This window comes from Hyperolius riggenbachi, chromosome 4 (assembly GCF_040937935.1).
Source record: "Hyperolius riggenbachi isolate aHypRig1 chromosome 4, aHypRig1.pri, whole genome shotgun sequence".
In the NCBI taxonomy this organism is placed as follows: Eukaryota; Metazoa; Chordata; class Amphibia; order Anura; family Hyperoliidae; genus Hyperolius; species Hyperolius riggenbachi.
Window position 1 is genome coordinate 117,752,256 of NC_090649.1, and position 22,569 is coordinate 117,774,824.

The 22,569-nt window shown below is 42.9% G+C and overlaps 1 protein-coding gene across 2 annotated transcripts in view; it reads left to right on the forward strand.

Annotated features, from left to right (window-relative positions):
• Positions 1-21,105, forward strand: part of RYK (receptor like tyrosine kinase) — a 217,566-nt gene extending 196,461 nt beyond the window's left edge. For both annotated transcript variants that reach the window (XM_068280423.1, XM_068280424.1), the window contains exons 12-15: positions 1,815-1,924; positions 4,583-4,742; positions 16,473-16,609; positions 19,972-21,105. In XM_068280423.1, the coding sequence (XP_068136524.1) occupies positions 1,815-1,924; positions 4,583-4,742; positions 16,473-16,609; positions 19,972-20,083 (519 nt within the window). In that variant the 3' untranslated portion in view covers positions 20,084-21,105. The remainder of the gene's footprint in view (positions 1-1,814; positions 1,925-4,582; positions 4,743-16,472; positions 16,610-19,971) is intronic.
• The last annotated feature ends 1,464 nt before the right edge of the window (positions 21,106-22,569 follow it).

A 22,569-nucleotide genomic window follows, 5' to 3' on the forward strand; every position in this document is an offset into this window, starting at 1 on the left:
TCTATCAGTGTATGGCCACCTTTAGATTGACGTCTTATCAGTTGTTTGAACAATAGCAAACAACTTTTTTGGTTGTTTCAACTTGTTTCATTACAAAAGTTGTTTGATAATTGTGCTGCATAAAAGACGGCTGTTGAGCGTGTGTGTGGGGCTTTAGGATGACTTTATCTGTATTCTTATAAATCCAGGGCAAAGAAGTCTTGTGTATTCAGATAGTAGATGGTGCTACAGCTCTGTGAGCTTTATATTTGGTATTACATGCACATATTTGTTGTTCGTGTGGTTAAATCTGGGAACCTGTCTCCACAAGCCAGTCGGTTTGCAAGCAGTGATGGAATGTGCTTTTTAATTATCCTGTCACACTATGTTCACCATAAAATAATCATGGCAATAGCAGCAGATTGCTCCCTGTCGTCATATTTGTGCATTTTATTGGCACTATTACTTCACCCTGTTCTGCAGATGATCATTCTGCTTTATTACCATGAACTGCTTATCCAGTAGCATGATTTGCTTATGGGGCAAATGAAACCTTACAGGTTGTGTAAATAAAGCTCTGCGAGTTCTGGAAGTAGTATGACTGTAATCCCAGACACCAGCATTAGATCATCACCCAGTCCCGTCACTCTACCAATGGGTAGGGATGGATGGAAATTCTGATTTCCACCAATTTTTGTGTGATTTTTGGCCAGATAATTCCTAGTTAACTCGGAAGTATTGGTCCAATCAGAGAAGACAGAATTCTACTACGGTAATCTGAATACCATGGAAATTTTAGGCCAGTCCGATGACTCTGAAATACTTGGTAGTATCCAAGGATCAGCTTTCGGGACTAAAGGAGTAAGCTGTGCCCTGTAGCAGTGTCCCGCGAGATATTAACACTATGCACCGCTGGGCATCTTGTCTTCTGCTGCCGCCATTCAGGTACACCACTGCCGCCATCGGGGTCCTCAACCACTGCTGGCTCTGCCACTAGCGCCTGGTATATAGTTCAGAGACACAGCAGAAGCATCTGGATCCCATTGGATTGCAAAAGACCAATGGGATTTCTCCCTGCTTTCATTCTGTTCCAGTGTAAATAAATTCTATACTAGTGAACCTCCGAACTAAAAATCTACTCAGCAGATCTGAAAAGGCTTGGTGTTTAACAGTTTCACAGCATCAGAACTTTGTTTTTCTTATCAAAGCAGCATTTTTAGCTAAGCTCCACCCATCAAAGAAAAAGCCTGGGCTTTTTTCCCCTGATGCTGTGCAGAGCATGATGGGATTTCCTATGTTGTTGTTAATGTTGCCTAGCAACTGGGAGAGGTGCTTAGGACAGTTGGAACTGTCTCATGCTCCCTGTCACCTCCGTTCAACCAAAAAGATGGCTGCCCTTATGAAATCAAACATTTGCCTGTTCTTTTAAAACAGTGTGGGTAAGAGATTATATTACCTATCTATTTTAATTAACATAACTAATATAACTTAATGACAGTATGTTTGTTTAGGCTGGAGTTCCTCTTTAACATAGGGTCCATTTTCACATCCACTTCCACCCACTAAATGCTGTTTTGCTACAATTTTTTTTTTTGTATCAGTAGATTTTATGATGTAAATAATCTTTTAGAGCCAAGAGGAAATGCTGAGTTTCATATCACTTTAATAAAATGAACTAGATGAAATGCGCAATGTCGCTGTGATGTAGTAAATGATCTTCTTTATAATACGAGTACCTTCCTTGCTATGTAATAAGTGCTGCAGAGAGTAGCGCTCCTGTTTTGTTGTGGAATTAGTTACATTCCTCCATTTATGTTCCTCTTCTTTTCCCTCAGGCTATTTCTCAGCAAGATCTTGTGCACATGGCAATTCAAATAGCCTGCGGGATGAGTTACTTGGCCAGACGGGAAGTCATCCACAAAGACCTTGCTGCAAGGAACTGTGTGTAAGTGATTCCCCCGAGCTGATGTCACTGACCGGCTGTGCTCAGCATGTGGTACTGGGTGACCTGTTGGAGGAGCGTGTTGTTAACTGCATATGATACAAAATAACTCTGTTTTGGAAGGACAAAAAATAACAGCAAGAAGCACATTCGTTCTTTGAATAAAAAATACACAAATTAAAGACTGTTCACTACAAGTGCTTAAAGAGACTCTAAAGCGAGTGTAAAGCCACGTTTTTAACTTTTATTTATGTAAAGCACTATAGCTAGTGCTAAAACGCTGCACCCCCGCAGCAAAACGAGGGGTTTATACCCCCAAAATCCACAACTTTCTTGGTTGTGGATTTTGCTGCCCATGGAGGCAGAGCTTTGAGCTGCAGCTCTGCCTCCATGCGCATCAATCTGCCTGCGGATCTCCGCCTCTTCCCGCCCCTCTCAGTGAAGGAAGATTGAGAGGGGTGGGGGAGAGGCAGCGATCAGCGGGGACTGATGCACGAAGAGGCAGAGCTACAGCCCTAAGCTCTGCCTCAAGCAGGAAGCACTCCCCGCACTTAGCACAGGGGATTTGGGGGTATATACCCCTCGTTGTGACGCAGGGATGTGGCATTTTAGCACTAGCTATAGTGCTTAACATAAATAGAAGATAAAAACGTGGATTTAGACTCGCTTCAGAGTCTCTTTAAAATAATGAGGCTCTTCAGCTGGACATAATGTCAGATGTTTTCAATAAATTAGAAATTACTACTTTATTTAATTTTTTTTAAGAGAACCCAAGGCGAGAACGAGGTAAGAGACATAATTGCCTAAGAAAACAGAAGCCTCTGGATCCTCCAGAGCCTCCCCACACTGTCCTTCTGGCCTGGGACCCTCCTTAATATCCTGCCCGCAATCGTCTTCTAGCCTTAAGGTGCGTACACACATGCGACTATAGTCGTTTGTAACGATCGTTCCCCGATCTTTACCAACGACGATCGTTACAAAAAACGAACCACCGACTATTAAGTCTAACGACGAACGAGCCAAATCGCTACAAAAGAAAGTTCTGTCTCGGCGGATTTTAACCAACGACGATCGTTTGCAAAAGTAGTACATCGTTGGAAACGATCGTTTGTACCAGGCTGGACATGCGCATTTCACTTTTTCTCCAGGGAACTTTACAATTTTATGCGCAGGCGCATTAAGTGCTTTTACGTGGTGTAACGTTCGTTCTAACGATGTGATCGTTACACACTTTTTAGAACTAACTTTACTCCGGTCGTTCTTTCGTCAATTAAAAGATCGTTCGTCGTTAACAACGAACGATCGTAGTCGCATGTGTGTACGTAGCATTAGAATAGAGCTTGTGCATAAGTCGCTCCAGTTTACTGCGCAGGGACGCTCGTACTCCCGCACTCACAGTACAGCCACACTCATGCCTAAAGTGGAGCATGGCCCCGAGGTTCCTACCGGCTAGCTCTTGTTGGTAATATTTAGGGGGATTGTGCTCAGCGACGGGAGACCAGTGGATAGCGAGGGAAACCTCTAGGATCCAGAAGCTTTCCTGTTCTTAGGTAAGTATTTTTTGTACCTGAGGGTCTGCTTTGGGTACACTTTACAGTTAGAGACACTGAAGCGAAAAAAAAATATGATATAATGAATTGGTTGTGTACTATGAATAATTACTAGAAGATTAGCAGCAAAGAAAATATTCTCATACTTTTATTTTCAGGTATGTAGTGTTTTTTCTAACATTGCATCATTCTATAATATGTGCACATTACACAACACTCAGCATTCAAAATTAGTCTTTCAGAGCAGTCTGTGAAGTAATGACCTCTCCTCTAGCAGAGGAAAAGGAAATAGTCCAGGAACAGTTGAGATAAGTCAGATAACAGCTCTCTCCACGACTAACTTAAGGGGCCCATACACTCAGCCGATTTTCTGGCCGACCGATCGATCCCGATCGATCGAAAATCGGTTGGCCAATCGATCGATTGATGGCCGATTTCGATCGATTTCGATGGATTTCCATCCAACTGGCAGGGTGGAAAATTTAGGTCGATCTCCTGAGATGGCTTATCATTTTGCATTGGCCTTAATGGAAATCTGATGGCAAAAAAATGCCATCAGATCGAATTTCAATAGATTTCAAACTGAAATCTATTGAAATTCTATACTGGTAAAAAATGTTCTAAAAACGCATCAGATAGATCATCAGATGCATTTCTTATCTATCTGCTGCCAATCTGACGAGTGTATGGGCACCTTTCGTCGGAGAGCTTAATGGCTTGTTTGCATAGAGATAACAACTGGAGTTTCTCAACTCTTCCTGTACTGGAAACAATTACACTGATGTATCTGATCTTAATGTTTTATTTCTTAGCTGTGCTACACATACAAATCATAATATCATCATATTTTTTTTCGCTTCAGTGTCTCTTTAAAAAAAATAAAATTTTAAAATCTAGGTCAATGATCAATGTTCGATTGCTTCATTAATCACACTTTGACCGGAAGGGAAGGGATCATTCTTTTAGTTTGATGTAAGCTGGAGCACAAGAAGGCGTGGACACACACAGTGCTTAATTTTTCTTTACTTGAGTCATTACTGTGGATCCTTGTCTTCTTATGTCTCTATTCCCAGTAAAATATATGAATAAGTCTCTTTTGTTTATTTCATAGAATTGACGAGTCTCTCCAAGTGAAGATCACAGATAATGCATTATCCCGCGATCTCTTCCCTATGGACTATCATTGTCTTGGAGACAATGAGAACCGACCGGTACGATGGATGTCTCTCGAGAGTCTAGTTAACAAGGAGTTTTCCAGTGCTGGTGATGTGGTGAGCATTTTCTTCACATTTTGGTTCTCTAGTCTGCTGTGTGGCTTATTTAATTTACACTTCCAGGGCTTATCAGTAACCCACTGAGTTTGGTGCAGATGGAATGGGTATTGGTCATATCATTCTAGTGGCTGCTGTCATCTTCGGTTGCCCTAAATGATCACTTGTGATCGTTCCAGGCGCAATTGCAAAGTGTGTCCCATGACACCTGTCAGAGTTTTCATTGGCATTTGGGCGTTCTTAACAGGGCTGTTGAGTCGGTACAAAAATCTTCCGACTCCTCAGTTTATGAAACCACGACTCCGGGTACCCAAAATGGCTCCAACTCCGACTCCTTAGTCTAATACTTAACAGGGATGTGGATTTTGTACAAAAATCATCCGACTCCTCAGTTTATGAAATCAACAACTCCGAATCCCGGTGCCCAAAATTGCCTCGACTCCGACTCCGACTCCACAGCCCTGGTTCTTAATAATTATTAGTTAGTATTTATGTAGCGCCAACATCTTCCACAGCGCTATACAATAGTACATTGTCTTGTTACTAACTGTCCCTCAGAGGGGCTCACGATCTTATCCCTACCCTAGTCATGTGTCTATATATGTATCGTGTAGTGTATATCTCGTAGTCTAAGCCAATTTAGGGGGACGCAAATTAACTTACCTGTATGTTTTTGGGATGTGGGAGGAAACCAAAGCGCCGAGAATCCCGTACAGACACTGGGAGAGTATGCAACTCTTTGCAGATAGTGTCCTTGATAGCATTCGAACCGTGGACCCAGTGCTGCAAAGAGAGAGGGCTAAGCACTATGCCACCGTGCTGCCCCATAACAACCATGCCCAGTTAGTACAGGTCTAGATAATGCAAAGAAAAAGGTTCCAGAGGGCACACCATCAAAAAATATTATCATTCGGGTGCTTGACACTGGGACATAGGCAAATGTCTCATGTGAAACTGTAGAAAAAGCGTATCAGCACACCGGTTTTCATTAAGTTCACGCTCTTTTATTGAGCCATGCGTTACCAAAGAGGTATAAAGCCGACAATTGTTTCGGGGGCCGCACAGGGTCCCTCTTCTTCAAGGCGTATGGTTACAAATGCATGCAATTCAAACCACCTATATGAACTAACATAATCCCCATTAACCCCACCCCAAATGATGCAAAACAGTGATGTCATCTCCATTGTTTACAATATGAGCATGCTACATTATCACTCGTAACCTGTAATCAAAACCATTAGTTAAATGATATTGTTTCTCAGTGCGAACAGCGCTACTGTACTTTGTTATTCATACCTGTCAGGGGATTCTCCAGTCACACCCTGTTGTCAAACCATAGGTAATTGCTGCAGCGTTTGAAATGTGTGAAATGACACGCAGCCGTTACTGGCCTGGCTGACAGGCTGATTGTCCACCGCGCGCTGCGTGTCTAGGCTCCGCCCCTCGTCTATCATAGGTGGAGGGGTCCCAAGCAATGGGATTCGTTGCTCTCACCGTTTGCTTCCGCCCCCGTCGTGACGGAGCTACATGCTCCGCCCCCAATGGGCGTGTCAGTCAGTAATACGTAATGGGGCTATTTGCGACCTGTTGCTATGCAACAGTCGCAATGCCCCAAGCACAGCGGAGCTGTCTGTTCCGCCCGCAATGGGCGTGTAATCTCCATTCGCCTCCGCCCCAGTCATGATGGAGCTACATGCTCCGCCCCTAATGGGCGTGTCTGTCGGCTACACGTAACAGGGCTCATTGCGACCTGTTGCTATGCAACAGTCGCAATGCTCTAAACAAAGCGGAGCTCTCTGCTCCGCCCAAACTGGGCGTATCATCCCCCAGGATGAGTGAAGATTAGTTGCCATCTCTTACAATGAGACAATGGCAGTCCCCGTCAGATCTACAGGCAACAATGGGTCCCAGCAAGACACCCCTGTAATCGTTGACGTCCTTGTCCAATTTCGAAAGTTCTTTGTTGAATCCTTCATCAATCTCTGCAATGATTGTGACTTTGGTTTGTATGGTGGACAAGTCCTTTTCAACGTCAGCAAGGAGTACTCGTATCTCTTGGATGATCATTATCATGTAATTGAGGGAGTGCTGGGTGGATAATGCACACCATCTTTCACAAAACTCCGTCTTGTTTCTACTGATGGTGGGTTGTATGGGTATACGGAATCCTTTCGGTATCTTCTTCTCTCGATAATACTCAGACAGGGTTTCTCCATGCAATTCCAAGTCAACTTTCCTCTTGCGGAGCCGTTTAAGTTCTTTGGTCAAATCTTTATTGTTCTCGTTTCCGAAGCCGCCCCCAGGTTGGCTAGGGAACAAGATATCCTGGATGTCATCTGACGTGTAATTACACGGAAGTTCCTCGGGGTCCATTGTTCAGCAACTGTCACCTTATTCACAGAAATCCTCTTGCTAAACCTTGCTTGGTGAAGCAACAAAAATAGATGAACACTCCGCCAAGGTAGCAGACCCAATCGCAGTCCGCTGTGTTGGATGCTAATCACCGTTTCTTTGGGTGCTGACCCTCCCGTCCATCATGTTTATGATTACACCCCGGTGGGTAAGTGTGCTGCAGCGTGTGTGTTGTAATGGACAGGCAGCCATACGCATCCCCAGATGTTTATACTGTATACATACGTATGTGTCTCACACAGCATCACACAGCATTGTTTTGTATTATCCAATGCATGTAGTCACATGCACCAATGGGGTGTCTTGCTGGGACCCATTGTTGCCTGTAGATCTGACGGGGACTGCCATTGTCTCATTGTAAGAGATGGCAGCTAATCTTCACTCATCCTGGGGGATGATACGCCCAGTTTGGGCGGAGCAGAGAGCTCCGCTTTGTTTAGAGCATTGCGACTGTTGCATAGCAACAGGTCGCAATGAGCCCTGTTACGTGTAGCCGACAGACACGCCCATTAGGGGCGGAGCATGTAGCTCCATCATGACTGGGGCGGAGGCGAATGGAGATTACACGCCCATTGCGGGCGGAACAGACAGCTCCGCTGTGCTTGGGGCATTGCGACTGTTGCATAGCAACAGGTCGCAACTAGCCCCATTACATATTACTGACTGACACGCCCATTGGGGGCGGAGCATGCAGCTCCATCACGACGGGGGCGGAAGCAAACGGTGAGAGCGGCGAATCCCATTGCTTGGGACCCCTCCACCTATGATAGACGAGGGGCGGAGCCTAGACACGCAGCGCGCGGTGGACAATCAGCCTGTCAGCCAGGCCAGTAACGGCTGCGTGTCATTTCACACATTTCAAACGCTGCAGCAATTACCTATGGTTTGACAACAGGGTGTGACTGGAGAATCCCCTGACAGGTATGAATAACAAAGTACAGTAGCGCTGTTCGCACTGAGAAACAGTATTATTTAACTAATGGTTTTGATTACAGGTTACGAGTGATAATGTAGCATGCTCATATTGTAAACAATGGAGATGACATCACTGTTTTGCATCATTTGGGGTGGGGTTAATGGGGATTATGTTAGTTCATATAGGTGGTTTGAATTGCATGCATTTGTAACCATACGCCTTGAAGAAGGGGGACCCTGTGCGGCCCCCGAAACAATTGTCGGCTTTATACCTCTTTGGTAACGCATGGCTCAATAAAAGAGCTTGAACTTAATGAAAACCGGTGTGCTGATACGCTTTTTCTACAGGTCTAGATAATAACAAATGGGTGTTAAGTCTGTTCTGCTTATCGCTGAAATATGATCGTATCATGCAGAAGGTGGCACTAGCCGGAACCCTCTTTTGGAAAGGATGCACTCAGCGGCTTCCAGCTAATTTTGTGGATTTACTAAGAACAATCGAAAGGATCCAGCCGGCACCATCCAGTATATATAATGCTCTTTTATTTTATTTTGGCCGTCATATAAATAGCGACGTTTCGGAGCAATGTGCCCCTTTATCAAGCCATGACAGCCTCAAAGTGCAATAGGTAACAGACATCTTATATAGTACATCATTAATTTCAAATTAGCGAATCATAAGGCCCCAAAGTTCAAGGAGCCACTCATATTCCGCCTAGTCAAATGCGGACCTGATTGGAAACTTGTTCTAAATATAGTGAGCCAATGGACATAGAGCACTCACCAGCGTCATGTCCACGACGGCGTACACACCAAAATAACTCAGCCCCCTCCCGACGTCAGGAAGATGTATCCACCCATCGGTGAGCGGACCTGATGGGGAACGCCGACAGACCGAGGCAAGATGCAACGTCACAGCGTTGCCAGGGAGACGGAGTAGAAGCACAAAGAGGCGTGCTTCCAAAATGGCAGGATGTAAACATTGCCTACGCAAGCCGATCACGTGGGACCCGCCCACCAATCAGCTTGCCTTCCGTCTCCCTGCATAGCTAAACGGCGTTGGCCGTATTGCTATGGTGATGTAAACAGGGGCTGGAGGTGTGTAAAGCCGTGATGGCACAGCGCTGATGGCTGCGAGCTTCCTGCTATTAATAATTGATCAACATATAAACATTCAAGCCACAATCGTGGTCAGAAGCATATGCTATTAGGAACATAATAAACGGTGTATCTAAGAAAAAGAAAAAAAGAAAAAAAGAAAAATAGGGAGAAGTCAAAATAAAGTAAATATAAATATAAAAAGGAAGATAAAAAGAAAAATAAAAACAGAGAAAGACATAAATTAAATAAACGGTGTCAGATCATATTCTCTGTTCAAACCACGTGGTTCAATAGTATCAAGGGTACGTATCCAGTACGCCTCGCGGAGCAACAGCTGTCTTTGTCTATCTCCACCACGTTTTAACAATGGTACGCTGTCAATAATCTGACAGCGCAATTGGCTAACGTTATGATTATTTCTAACAAAGTGACAGGCAACTGGTTGCTCAACGAGGCGCTCACGGATCGCATGTTTGTGAGCAGATAATCTGATTTTGAATTTCTGCGTCGTCTCTCCCACATATAATAAGCCACATGGGCACTTAAGAATATAGACAACGTATCTGGAATCACAGTTGTAGACATCCTTAATATTGAACCTTCTACCAGATCTAGGATGCATAAAGACATCACTCCTAATGACCGAGCTGCAGTGCACACAGTTCAGGCAAGGGTACATGCCTTTCCGAGGCCCCTCAGGGGGCCGTACCAACGTCCTCATGTCAGCATGAGTCAGCTTGTCCCTAAGTGTAGGGGCCCGTTTATAAGAAAAGAGTGGAGGTTGGTGGAACTCAGGGATATGAGGAAAGGACCGGGCAAGAGCAGACCAATGTTTTTTAATTATACTGGCAATATTATTGCTATAAACATTAAATTGTGTCACAAATGGTATGCGGTTGCCCGTCCCACCTCTCACTCCCCGGGGGGTACGTGTTGCCAAACTGCGTGCCTCTGCAACCAGGCCAGCAGGATAATGTCTATCCAGGAATTTTTGTGTTATCTCATTGAATCTCTGCTCTCGTCTGACCTCATCACCCACTATACGGCCCACCCTCTGAAATTGGGACTTGGGGATCGATTTGATTGTATTTTTAGGGTGGAAACTATCAAAGGACAAGATGGCATTCTTGTCCGTGGGCTTAACATACAAATCAGTACTAAGGCTATCTCCAGTACGCATAACCATGGTATCTAAAAAGTTAATTTGATACATATCACAGTGGGAGGTAAGTCTAATTGCTTTACACTGGCTATGTAGCTCCCCCACAAATTGATCTAGGGTCCAACGTGGCCCCGCCCACACGCAAAACACATCATCAATGTATCTGAGCCAACATTTGGCATATTTCTTAAACAAATCATTGTTATAGACAAAAGTCTCTTCATAATCATTCATGAATATGTTTGCGTAGGACGGGGCCACATTGGACCCCATCGCTGTTCCTTGTACCTGTAGAAAGAAATGGTTATTGAACACAAAATAGTTGCAGGTGAGTACAATCGTTAATAGTACTGAAGATAGCCTTAGTACTGATTTGTATGTTAAGCCCACGGACAAGAATGCCATCTTGTCCTTTGATAGTTTCCACCCTAAAAATACAATCAAATCGATCCCCAAGTCCCAATTTCAGAGGGTGGGCCGTATAGTGGGTGATGAGGTCAGACGAGAGCAGAGATTCAATGAGATAACACAAAAATTCCTGGATAGACATTATCCTGCTGGCCTGGTTGCAGAGGCACGCAGTTTGGCAACACGTACCCCCCGGGGAGTGAGAGGTGGGACGGGCAACCGCATACCATTTGTGACACAATTTAATGTTTATAGCAATAATATTGCCAGTATAATTAAAAAACATTGGTCTGCTCTTGCCCGGTCCTTTCCTCATATCCCTGAGTTCCACCAACCTCCACTCTTTTCTTATAAACGGGCCCCTACACTTAGGGACAAGCTGACTCATGCTGACATGAGGACGTTGGTACGGCCCCCTGAGGGGCCTCGGAAAGGCATGTACCCTTGCCTGAACTGTGTGCACTGCAGCTCGGTCATTAGGAGTGATGTCTTTATGCATCCTAGATCTGGTAGAAGGTTCAATATTAAGGATGTCTACAACTGTGATTCCAGATACGTTGTCTATATTCTTAAGTGCCCATGTGGCTTATTATATGTGGGAGAGACGACGCAGAAATTCAAAATCAGATTATCTGCTCACAAACATGCGATCCGTGAGCGCCTCGTTGAGCAACCAGTTGCCTGTCACTTTGTTAGAAATAATCATAACGTTAGCCAATTGCGCTGTCAGATTATTGACAGCGTACCATTGTTAAAACGTGGTGGAGATAGACAAAGACAGCTGTTGCTCCGCGAGGCGTACTGGATACGTACCCTTGATACTATTGAACCACGTGGTTTGAACAGAGAATATGATCTGACACCGTTTATTTAATTTATGTCTTTCTCTGTTTTTATTTTTCTTTTTATCTTCCTTTTTATATTTATATTTACTTTATTTTGACTTCTCCCTATTTTTCTTTTTTTCTTTTTTTCTTTTTTTCTTTTTCTTAGATACACCGTTTATTATGTTCCTAATAGCATATGCTTCTGACCACGATTGTGGCTTGAATGTTTATATGTTGATCAATTATTAATAGCAGGAAGCTCGCAGCCATCAGCGCTGTGCCATCACGGCTTTACACACCTCCAGCCCCTGTTTACATCACCATAGCAATACGGCCAACGCCGTTTAGCTATGCAGGGAGACGGAAGGCAAGCTGATTGGTGGGCGGGTCCCACGTGATCGGCTTGCGTAGGCAATGTTTACATCCTGCCATTTTGGAAGCACGCCTCTTTGTGCTTCTACTCCGTCTCCCTGGCAACGCTGTGACGTTGCATCTTGCCTCGGTCTGTCGGCGTTCCCCATCAGGTCCGCTCACCGATGGGTGGATACATCTTCCTGACGTCGGGAGGGGGCTGAGTTATTTTGGTGTGTACGCCGTCGTGGACATGACGCTGGTGAGTGCTCTATGTCCATTGGCTCACTATATTTAGAACAAGTTTCCAATCAGGTCCGCATTTGACTAGGCGGAATATGAGTGGCTCCTTGAACTTTGGGGCCTTATGATTCGCTAATTTGAAATTAATGATGTACTATATAAGATGTCTGTTACCTATTGCACTTTGAGGCTGTCATGGCTTGATAAAGGGGCACATTGCTCCGAAACGTCGCTATTTATATGACGGCCAAAATAAAATAAAAGAGCATTATATATACTGGATGGTGCCGGCTGGATCCTTTCGACTGTTACACTCAGGTGGTATCTGAGTCTGCCGTGGCACATCCACATACGAAATCCTGGGGTTGTGCTTTTCTGCATCGTTTCTACTGGATTTACTAAGAACAAGAAATAGTTCCTCGGAATAGTAGACTAAACAGTCTGACTCCGCACCTGGATGTTTATGTTGGAGTAACACAAAGTGGGGATGGCAAATGACATTTTCATTGACCTGGTTAGCAGAACGGATACTTTATTCCAGCTCCTTATTTCACTCCCTGTGAAGCTTCTGCCGACTCTGTGTACAGAATATTGCAAAGGATGCAAGTAAAGTTCACTGAGAACTTGGAATTGTGGCAGTGGATAAGCAGGACAGCCAGGAAGTGTGTATCATTTACAAGTAAATTAAATTGTCAGCCTCCATAGATCGCTCACCTCGGGTTCCCTTACCAACTGGCATTTTTTGTTGTTGTACTGAACCTGTGAAGAAAGAGGTGATAAATATTGTACATAATGCCAACATCTAAGAGTTTTTCAGCATAGATCAAGTACATATGTACAGTCTGAGGTGAAGTTTGCTAATAATAATAATTCCTTTTTTTGTATCACACCTTTCTCCTGTTGCACTCAAAGCGCTTGCGAGGCAGCCACTAGAGCACACTCAGTAGGCAGTAGCAGTGTTAGGGAGTCTTGGCCAAAGATTCTTTACTGAATAGGTGCAGGCTTACTGAATAGGAAGAGCCGAGATTTGAATCCAGGTCTCCTACATCAGAGGCAGAGCCCTTAACCATTACACTATCCAGTCACCCCCTTTATTTCCTTCTCACAAGGGGTTGAAATATTTTTTATCACATGGCTTTAGACTGTTTAACTGACCATTTTACTTGACAAAAACGGCTTACTTGGAAGTTTAGTAAGGTCACTGTTGAGTGGTTAAAAGACAGTGCAGAGAACTTCATCATGGGTTCTGCCAAATAGGCGATACCCATCTGAGAGCTTCATGCAAGATGCTGTGTCTGACGTCTTAGCTCTACTCCATTAATAGGAGAAGTAAACTTTGACATAAAACAGTATGAAGCAGTGTTCACTCATATGACTAAGGCTGACTTTCCTCGGTTTATAGGAACTATTTTCCTTGTATATACATTAGGCAGACCGTATTTGAGTAATCTTTGTCAGGCCCTGGCACGGAAGCTGGAAGGGGTGATTTGTAGTGTTATTTATTGGAGCTCTATTCAGGGCAGACACTCGTGGAACTACTGGAACACCTTCCTGCAAGATTCTCTATCCCAACAAGGGCATGTAGCTAGAACCAAGTCCTCCAGCCAGTGCCCACTCATCTACTAATGCATGTATACATAAGAGACATTGTACAGCTTCTGCTGAGAATCTATACTTTTGTTTTTCCTCTCTGCCAAGAGCGTTTAAAGCAGGAGGTACACATCTATGAATAAAGAACAAAGGCCACAGCCTAGGAGTGATTTCATTCACTGCAAAAGAAGTCCTGAGCTTTTATAATCATTCACTAGACTCTTTCTGGTAAATGATGCCACAGAACTCTGGAATGTCTGGTTACAGAGGTGATGTAAACCATATCCCTGCTTAAAGCGATCTTGGATTCATTTCAGTTGAAGGGAACCAAATAGGACATTGTTAGGTAGATGCTTTATCCATGGATAACATTGATTACCAGGTACAATTCTAATGGTGGCCATTAGTGATGGTCATGTCGGGGGGGGGGGGGGGATTGGATTCAATGAGGAAGCATTTGGTCAGGTGATAGATATGCAAGTCTCTTATTTGATGGGCATGGTCATGTGCTAAAGCGTGATGTGATCACAGCAAATCAGAGCTTTGCAAATTTAACAGTTGATCAAACAAATCACATGCTTCTCCATGAATTCTTCTAGACACAACCATCACTAGTGGCCATACAGGTGGCAATCTGATCATTTGCATTTCAATTTGACCCAGTGAAATGACTGGCTGAAGCAAAGTCTATCACTGAGAATCGGTGTAAGATGATCAGGTTTCATGGCTTTGCTATAGAGTAGTGTGGGGAGTGAGGACAGTGATAGGCAAGTTGCTCTGGAGACAATAAAGGTGCCCATACACTCGTCAGATTGGCAGCAGATAGATAAGAAATGCATCTGATGATCTATCTGATGCGTTCTTAGAACATTTTTTACCAGGATAGAATTCCAATAGATTTCAGTTTGAAATCTATTGAAATTCGATCTGATGGCATTTTTTTGCCATCAGATTTCCATTAAGGCCAATGCAAAATGATAAGCAATCTCATCAGATCGACCTAAATTTTCCATCCTGCTAGTTCGACAGAAATCCATCGAAATCGGCCATCGATCGGTCGATTGGCCAACCGATTTTCGATCGATCGATCTGGATCGATCGGTCGGCCAGAAAATCGGCTCAGTGTATGGGCCCCTTAATGCTCTAGTTTCTTCATTTAGCGATCCACTATGGCAGATTGCTAAACAATATCAGGGGTGGCTGGACTCTGGGCCATGGATCATCTAGTATGTATACAACACTTTACAGTAGGTCTTCCTATTTCCTCGTCTTGGCAAGCTACTTTTAACACATTTTATGTAGGAAACAAAAGCTACTTAAATTAATAGACTCATTAGCCAAGAAAATAAGAGGCGGGGACTGACCTCTTTTAAGCTTTTCCTGCCAGTATACATAATTAGTATAATCAAAGCCAGCGTAGTATAAGTACATGTTTAATATAAATGGGTGGACGTTTATTATTCATGATTGTGAAACTTTATCATACGTTTGTCTGTTTTCAGTCATGACATTTTATGAGACACAAGCATGAACATATTTTATTTCATCCTTGATCTATCTGCAGTCCTTGCCTGTCAGCTGACAAGGTCATACAGATATATTGCAGTTCACGTCCCTGTGTTTGGATTAGCAAGCCGGTGATAAACCCTCGTAATATAGCTAATTTAAAGAGGGCGATTACCTCAGGTTTACTCACAGCAGTGTGGGCTCTGGAGTTTCATCTTCCACCTACACAGTACCCAGAGCAGCTCAGCTATCTGTCACCTCGCCCTACTTCATTCCATCCATTTATTAATAATCTATTCCATGTAAAGGAAATTCCAAATCTCATAAGGGAAAGACTCGTTTGTCCTCCATTGGCTTTTCTCACCATATTTCTGACAATGCCATGTGTCCACCAAGGTTTGAACTTTTTGCTCGTATTGTTACGTGACGTGACAACTGTAAAGCACGACGGCTGTAAATTTTGTGAAGTTTTGTTTTTCTGTTTAAATATTGAATTATGTATTGTTTCATTTTTCTCACTGTAATCTGATTCACATTCTGTCACATTTAAGAACCCATTCACGGTGCTTATCAACTCTCAGGCCTACTTGAGATACCAAGTCCCCTGTGGCCGGTACATTCCTGAAATCTCTTGTTTTCATAGAACTTGTGAAATCATAGACTTCCTTCTATTGAAGGAGCAGTGCAGTCCTGTTCCCAGCCCAGCTCAGAGCACCAGCTGACCCGACTGACGGAAGAGTACAGATTTGCCCTTTTTCTGAGCCCCGATCCCTGAGGAACACACATCACATTGTTCAGGGAACCACAACGTGATTTATATTTGGCAGCTCTTGGTTACTTTACCTTAAGTGGGAATTGAGAAGTCTTGACCTGTCTGTGGGTGGGGGTTTATTCAAGAAGGTGATGGAACAGTCAGTTTGCTTGCTTATATTAAACCTAATTGTGCAATAACGTAAGACCTGCTAGCGATGTGTTGTGGAGAAATATGAAAGGCAGAGAATGCAGTGAAATTACCGTATGCACGACACATCTGTAGAAAGCTCTCGTTCCCTTGTTAAATAGAGAAATTAGCATGATGATATGTCCATATACGAATACCTTCTGCTTTCTGAAGGCAGATTACAATCATCGTTGCATTTTAGTAGGAGGGCTATTTGGTCTCTTTTAGCCCTCTATACTTTCTTTAATATGATTTATTTTATTTATTTTTTACAGTGGTCATTTGGAGTAACCTTGTGGGAGCTGATGACTCTGGGACAGACGCCTTATGTTGACATCGACCCCTTCGAAATGGCTGCTTACCTAAAGGATGGATACAGAATAGCCCAGCCAATTAACTGCCCTGATGAGTTGTAAGTATGATGCATTAGCTCACAATAGGAAACTTGGCCGGGACACTTTCCAGGGAATAGGTCTATACATTAAACGTACCTGAAGTGACATAATGAGAACGTATACAGTCCCATTCTGGGGACAAAAATTGGAAAACTTCCACTAATGCTAAAAGGCTCATAAGTGATATATTGTATATCCATATACAGTATATATTTAACGTATATCTCCTCATCCCTTATTTCTTATGTATTTGATGAAAAACCCTTATTGGAACTTTTGAGGTGATTATCCCATCAAAAAAACATACTGTACCCAAGAAGACTAAAGTTTAAATTGTATGATGGTATGTGTTTGTTTCTCATGCTGCTGAGCTGTCTTGGTCTACAAGCTTACCATGTTTTTTTTTTTTTTTTTTACTTGATTGGTAGATACCCTCAACTTTTTTTATTTATTTTTTTATCAAATGCAGTCCCATTCTTTTAAGTTTGGGAATTTGAGTGTGTAGCACAGCTCTCACTGATGACTAATTGTAAACCATAAAACTCCTGCATGGCAGAGAAACACTTCTAAGTGTAGGGAACATATAGGGTCAATAATTCAAGATTTGTCTATGTGGAAGCTGTAAAACATTAAAAAGTCATTTATTTGAGACAATAAACACTTTAAATTTAATAGCTTTTAAGCACAAAATAAAATTTGTGGATTTACAGGAAAGTTTAAAGAGACACTGAAGCCACTTTAAAAAACTTAATTTTACCTGTTATTTAGCTGGAGGAATATGGCCAGTGGTAAAACGCCATATTCTCGTGGCAGAATTAGGGTTTTTTTTCCCCCGGGGCAAAAACCGGGGATCGCTTCCTTGTAGAGCTTAGTGCTGTAGCCTGGCCTCTGCTCGCGTCAATCCCCGCTGATCACCGCTTCTCCCCGCCCCTCTTGGTCTTCTTTCACTGAGAGAGGAGCGGAGAGGAGGCGATCAGCGGAGGATTGACGCTAATGGAGGTAGAGCAACAGTGCTAAGGTCTGCCTCCCTGACGTGGGAATGCATCGTTTTAGCACTGGTTATATTCCTTAAGCTAAATAACAGGTAAAATTCAAGTGTCTCTTTAACTCATCAGTACTTGTTCACTTCATGTTTGCTATAAAGTGAACAAGTACTTTCTATATTAGGCAATTCCTATGGGCCCTTTTCCACTGCAGTGCTGAATCGCAAAACATTAGTGATTTTTAAATCGCTAGGTTTGCTATATAACATAGGAATGTTATACTCTGCATGGAACTCCCGGCAGCTAGGCGGAGCATAGCTCGGGCTTACCGCCAGGGAGGTTAATGATGCAATCTTGATTGTACAGTCATGCCACTGCCATGAGGGACAGCCTAAAGTATTCATTCAAAGTATACTTATTCATACCCTTATACAACATAGATTTGGGTAAGACCAGCATTGATGGGCACCATATGACAGATGAGCTTTGTTGCTGTAGGTAACACCACCTGTTAAGGGATTGCTGTGAGCAAAACTATTTTCCCTTGTACCGATAACTATTTGCATATAAGACTGGCTGATGCATTTATGAGCTTCCCTAATCTTTTTAGCTCGAGGGAGTGGCTTATAAATCTACAGTAAGGATAGAAAACGGCACAATAAAGCTATTTTGATAGAAAGATTCTAACCATGGCTGTGCTTAATGCTCTTAGTGGATCATGTTATGTCCTCTTATTTGACCCACATGGATACAGACCCACTGATTGGGAGCAGGTAATGATTGGTGTTAAGGTGCCCATTAACCACTTCCCAACTGAGGGGTTTTACCCCCTGACCACCAGAGCAATTTTCACCTTTCAGCGCTTCTTCCATTAATTCGTCTATAACTTTATCATTACTTATTGCAATGAAATGAACTATATCTTGTTTTTTTCGCCACCAATTAGGCTTTCTTTAGGTGGGACATTATGCCAAGAATTATTTTATTCTAAATGTGTTTTAATGGGAAAATAGGAAAAAACGTGGGAAAAAAATTGTTTTTCAGTTTTTGGCCTTTATAGTTTTTAAATAATGCATGCTACTGTATTTAAAACCCATGAAATGTATTTGCCCTTTTGTCCCGGTTATAAAACCATTTAAATTATGTCCCTATCACAATGTTTGGCGCCAATATTTTAATTGGAAATAAAGGCGCAATTTTTTCAGTTTTGCGTCCATCCCGAATTACAAGCCCAAAGTAACAGTGTTATACCCTCTTGACATAAATATTTAAAAAGTTCAGTCCCTAAGGTAACTATTTATGTATTTTTTTTTAATTGTATTTTTTTTTTTTTTTTTAAATTACAAGAAAAAATAATTGGGGAGTGTGGGAGGTAAAGGGTTAATTTTGTGTGTTAAATTAATTTATTTCTATGTGAAAAATGCTTTGGATGTAGTTTTACTATTTGGCCACAAGATGGCCACAGTAACATTTTGTTTATGCGACCTGCAAGCGTCCGGAAGGACGCTAGCAGGAAGTAGAAAGAGGCTGAGAACTTTTTTTTTTTCCCACAATGGTCGCGCTGCTCAGCCGAGCGGCAGCGGATCATTGCGGGGCTTAGATCAACGAACGGGAATGGATTTTCCCGTTCATTGATCTCCGGGCGGGCGGCGGCGTGTTTACTAGCGGCGGGCGGCGTGTTTACGAGCGGGAGCGCGGAAAGTACGTATTTCTCCGTCCCTGGGGGTTAAAGGATGGAAAAAGGGACGGAGAAATGCGTACGCGCGGGGGTAAAGTGGTTAACAATCCAATTTCCTGAGTTCGGTCCCACCAAAGGAGGGGAAAATAAATCAGATCACACCAAAAGAATAGTTCCGAAATGTGGATTGATAGAACGATTGTCCTCGATCTGCCCCATTAGCGGCATCTGACCGATCGTTTTGCTCCACTGAGGGTGGGTGTCTGGGGGGATGTAGGCATGCTAAACTGCAGCTGAGCGGGCAGGTGAGGGAGGATTTCTTATCCAGACTTCAGACTCTTCCCCTTGCATCCCACTTCATGCCATGTGACTACCACGCTTCCTCCTTCCGGGTTGAAGGAGGAGGTGTGGTAGTCACGTGACGTGGTACACAAGGGGAAGAGGCTGAAGCCTTGGTAAAAAAAAACCACCCTCCCTCACCCGCCCGCTCAGCACACTGGAGTGGCAATAGAGTGAAAACTGATCCGTTCAACCGGTGATCAAATCCTTTTTTATGGATCAGTTTGTCAGTGTGGACCAAGCCTACGGATCCGGTGAAGCAGGGACTGGATCCACTTTACCGGATCCATTTGGCTTTAAAATACCAGTGTGAACCAGACCTAAAAGGAGCCTTACCATTCTGCACAGTTTAACCCCTCACATCTCTGTCTTCATGCAGGTTTGCAGTCATGGCATGTTGTTGGGCTCTAGACCCAGAAGAAAGGCCTAAGTTCCAGCAACTGGTGCAGTGTCTGACAGAATTCCACTCAGCACTCGGGGCCTATGTGTGAGACTGTCCTTCCTTCACCCGGATGTCACAGCATGGACTAGAGAGACCCTTCCTGTATAAAGCCCTCACAGCACAGTGCCTTAGGATTCTATGTTAATCTACAGTTTTTAATTTTCTTTGTAAGATACTTTTATATACAGTATTTTATAGATAATAGATCTTGTTTCTCTGGAACTGAAACACTACACAGAAGAACGCAAGATATATTCTCTTTCAGGAGCAAAACACTATTATGTCTTTCTACAAAGGACATTTGCTGATCTCATACAGACATTTGTACTTTATAAATATTGGACTTTATAAAACTACCCTTTTTGTTAACTTTTTAATATACAGGACCGTGTATTTTTATTTTTGTTTTGTTTTTTTTAATATGTTTGAACGTCTTTAAGATGCATTGTTCCTTTGTAAAAGGGTGAAAAGATAAGTTATAACACTTGACAATGCCTCCACATGTATACTTATTTACTGTTTATGACGCAGTTCACTTTGTACAGGGAAGTTAACGGTTATTATTTGATGCCCCTCCCCCGACAACCTTGCCACTCCCAGCCATGCGGTACACTCTGCTGCTGTTGCCGTGAGGTAACCTGGAGGAAGCTTCTGATCCTAGAAGTTAGCGGCAGCATTGGATATGGTACATCATTTGTAGTGAATGCATTATAGTCTGTATTTTCATTCATCATTGTTCTTTACAGAGACTGACCCATTTGTCACTGTTTTTATTCTTATGCACAATATGTACATAATGCAAATATTCATTTTTTTAAAAGTAATATTGTACAACTATTTAGTATTGACATTTGGTGGCACAGTGATGATTTTGCTTTCATGATGAAGTCCTGTTTACATTTGGTTCCTTTTTAGTGGAAATTGCATAAACCATGTGAAGTATATTGTAAATCAAAATTCTGACACTCAATAGTACTAATATGACAAAACGGTCCCAGATCTGTATGTTGCCTGTATCTGATGATTCGTTCAAAGTAGTCTGTTATAAAGCAGTTGCTGTTCATACCTTGATCATGGTGTTTATAACCACAAATATCCTCCATTGTCCTTGCTTTCTCAACCTTACAGCCTTGTGCAAACGCTCAACAAAAGTCATTTGAAATGTCTGACAAACAGATTTTGCCATATTGGACAACAACAAAAAATGTAGCCAAGGGACAGATATCTGACGTTATGCCCAATCCATCCGGAATACGCCAGTCGTAGTGGTTAGTGCTCTCCCTGGTTTGAATCCCAGCCAGGGACTAACTGAACATAGTTTGTTTGTTCTCCCTGTGTCTGCGTGGGTTTCCTCCGGGCACTCCGGTTTCCTTCTTCATCCCAAAACCAATCAGATAAGTTTATTTGCTTCCCCCTAAATTGGCCCTGAATTACCATACATACATTAATCCCTACCATAGTCATATGTCTGTCTCATGTAGATTGTGAGCCCCTCTGAGGGATAGTTAAGTGACAAGACTATATATACTCTGTACATCGCTGCAGAAGATGTCGGTGCTATATAAATACTAAAATAATAATAATCTACTGAGACTGTTGGGGAGATATTGTGCAGTCGGCCACGTGTGGTCAAGCTACATTGTACTACAGAATGCGTGCATGTCGTGCGTAATTTCACTTTTGCTTGCACACGCAATACTTAAAGAGAACCCAAGGTGGGCTTATAAAATAAAAAAAAGTAGGCTACTTGATCCGGGGGGATAAGCGGATCACGTAGCCGCAAAAAACACCGTCCCTGGGGGCCGCAATGGGCCACTTTCACTATCTTGACCTCTGGGTCGCTATGCTGGAATGAGAGATTCATTCTCTCATTCACAGCATCCAATGAGGTAAGGAAGCGGCAGGGGGCGTGGCCAGGGAGTGAGCTGCCCAATAGCTGCTCTGGAAACCCTGCAGGAATGCCCCTGGCGGGCGGTTTGAACCGCCACGGGTTCTCTCTAAATGAGTGGGTTATTTGTAATACTTGTGTGCAGACATTATTGGAAAGACTCGTTGTTTCTTCTTCACTAATAACGATGGTGTTGTTTGTTAGCGGCGACTTTTGTTCAGCGTGTGTACGGACCTTTAGACAAGTCAGTATAGCCAATCAACAGCAAGAACTTGGCAGGTTATCTATCTTCTGACTGGCTGTTAAAGTGGACCCAAATTAAAAATACAAGATTTCAGAAATAAAATCTATTTTCAAAATTATAATAATAAATAGCAGCCTTTTTTTGGCTGCATGATGACAAATATAAAATATTTTACATTTATTGGAGGAACCCCTCCCTTCCTTTCAAATTGCCGGGATTTTTCCGGCAAACTGGTGGAGTAGATGGTGTCCGGCAATGGAGGAATTGCTAATGGCTGCCCCCAGTATAACCCTAGCTATGAAAAGAGAAGGGTGAAAAGCATGCTCTGAAATGATCATAGGTTTGAAGGAGTGTTTATTTATCTTTGTATGTGTCAGAGTGGTGCAACTAAATATTTTTAATT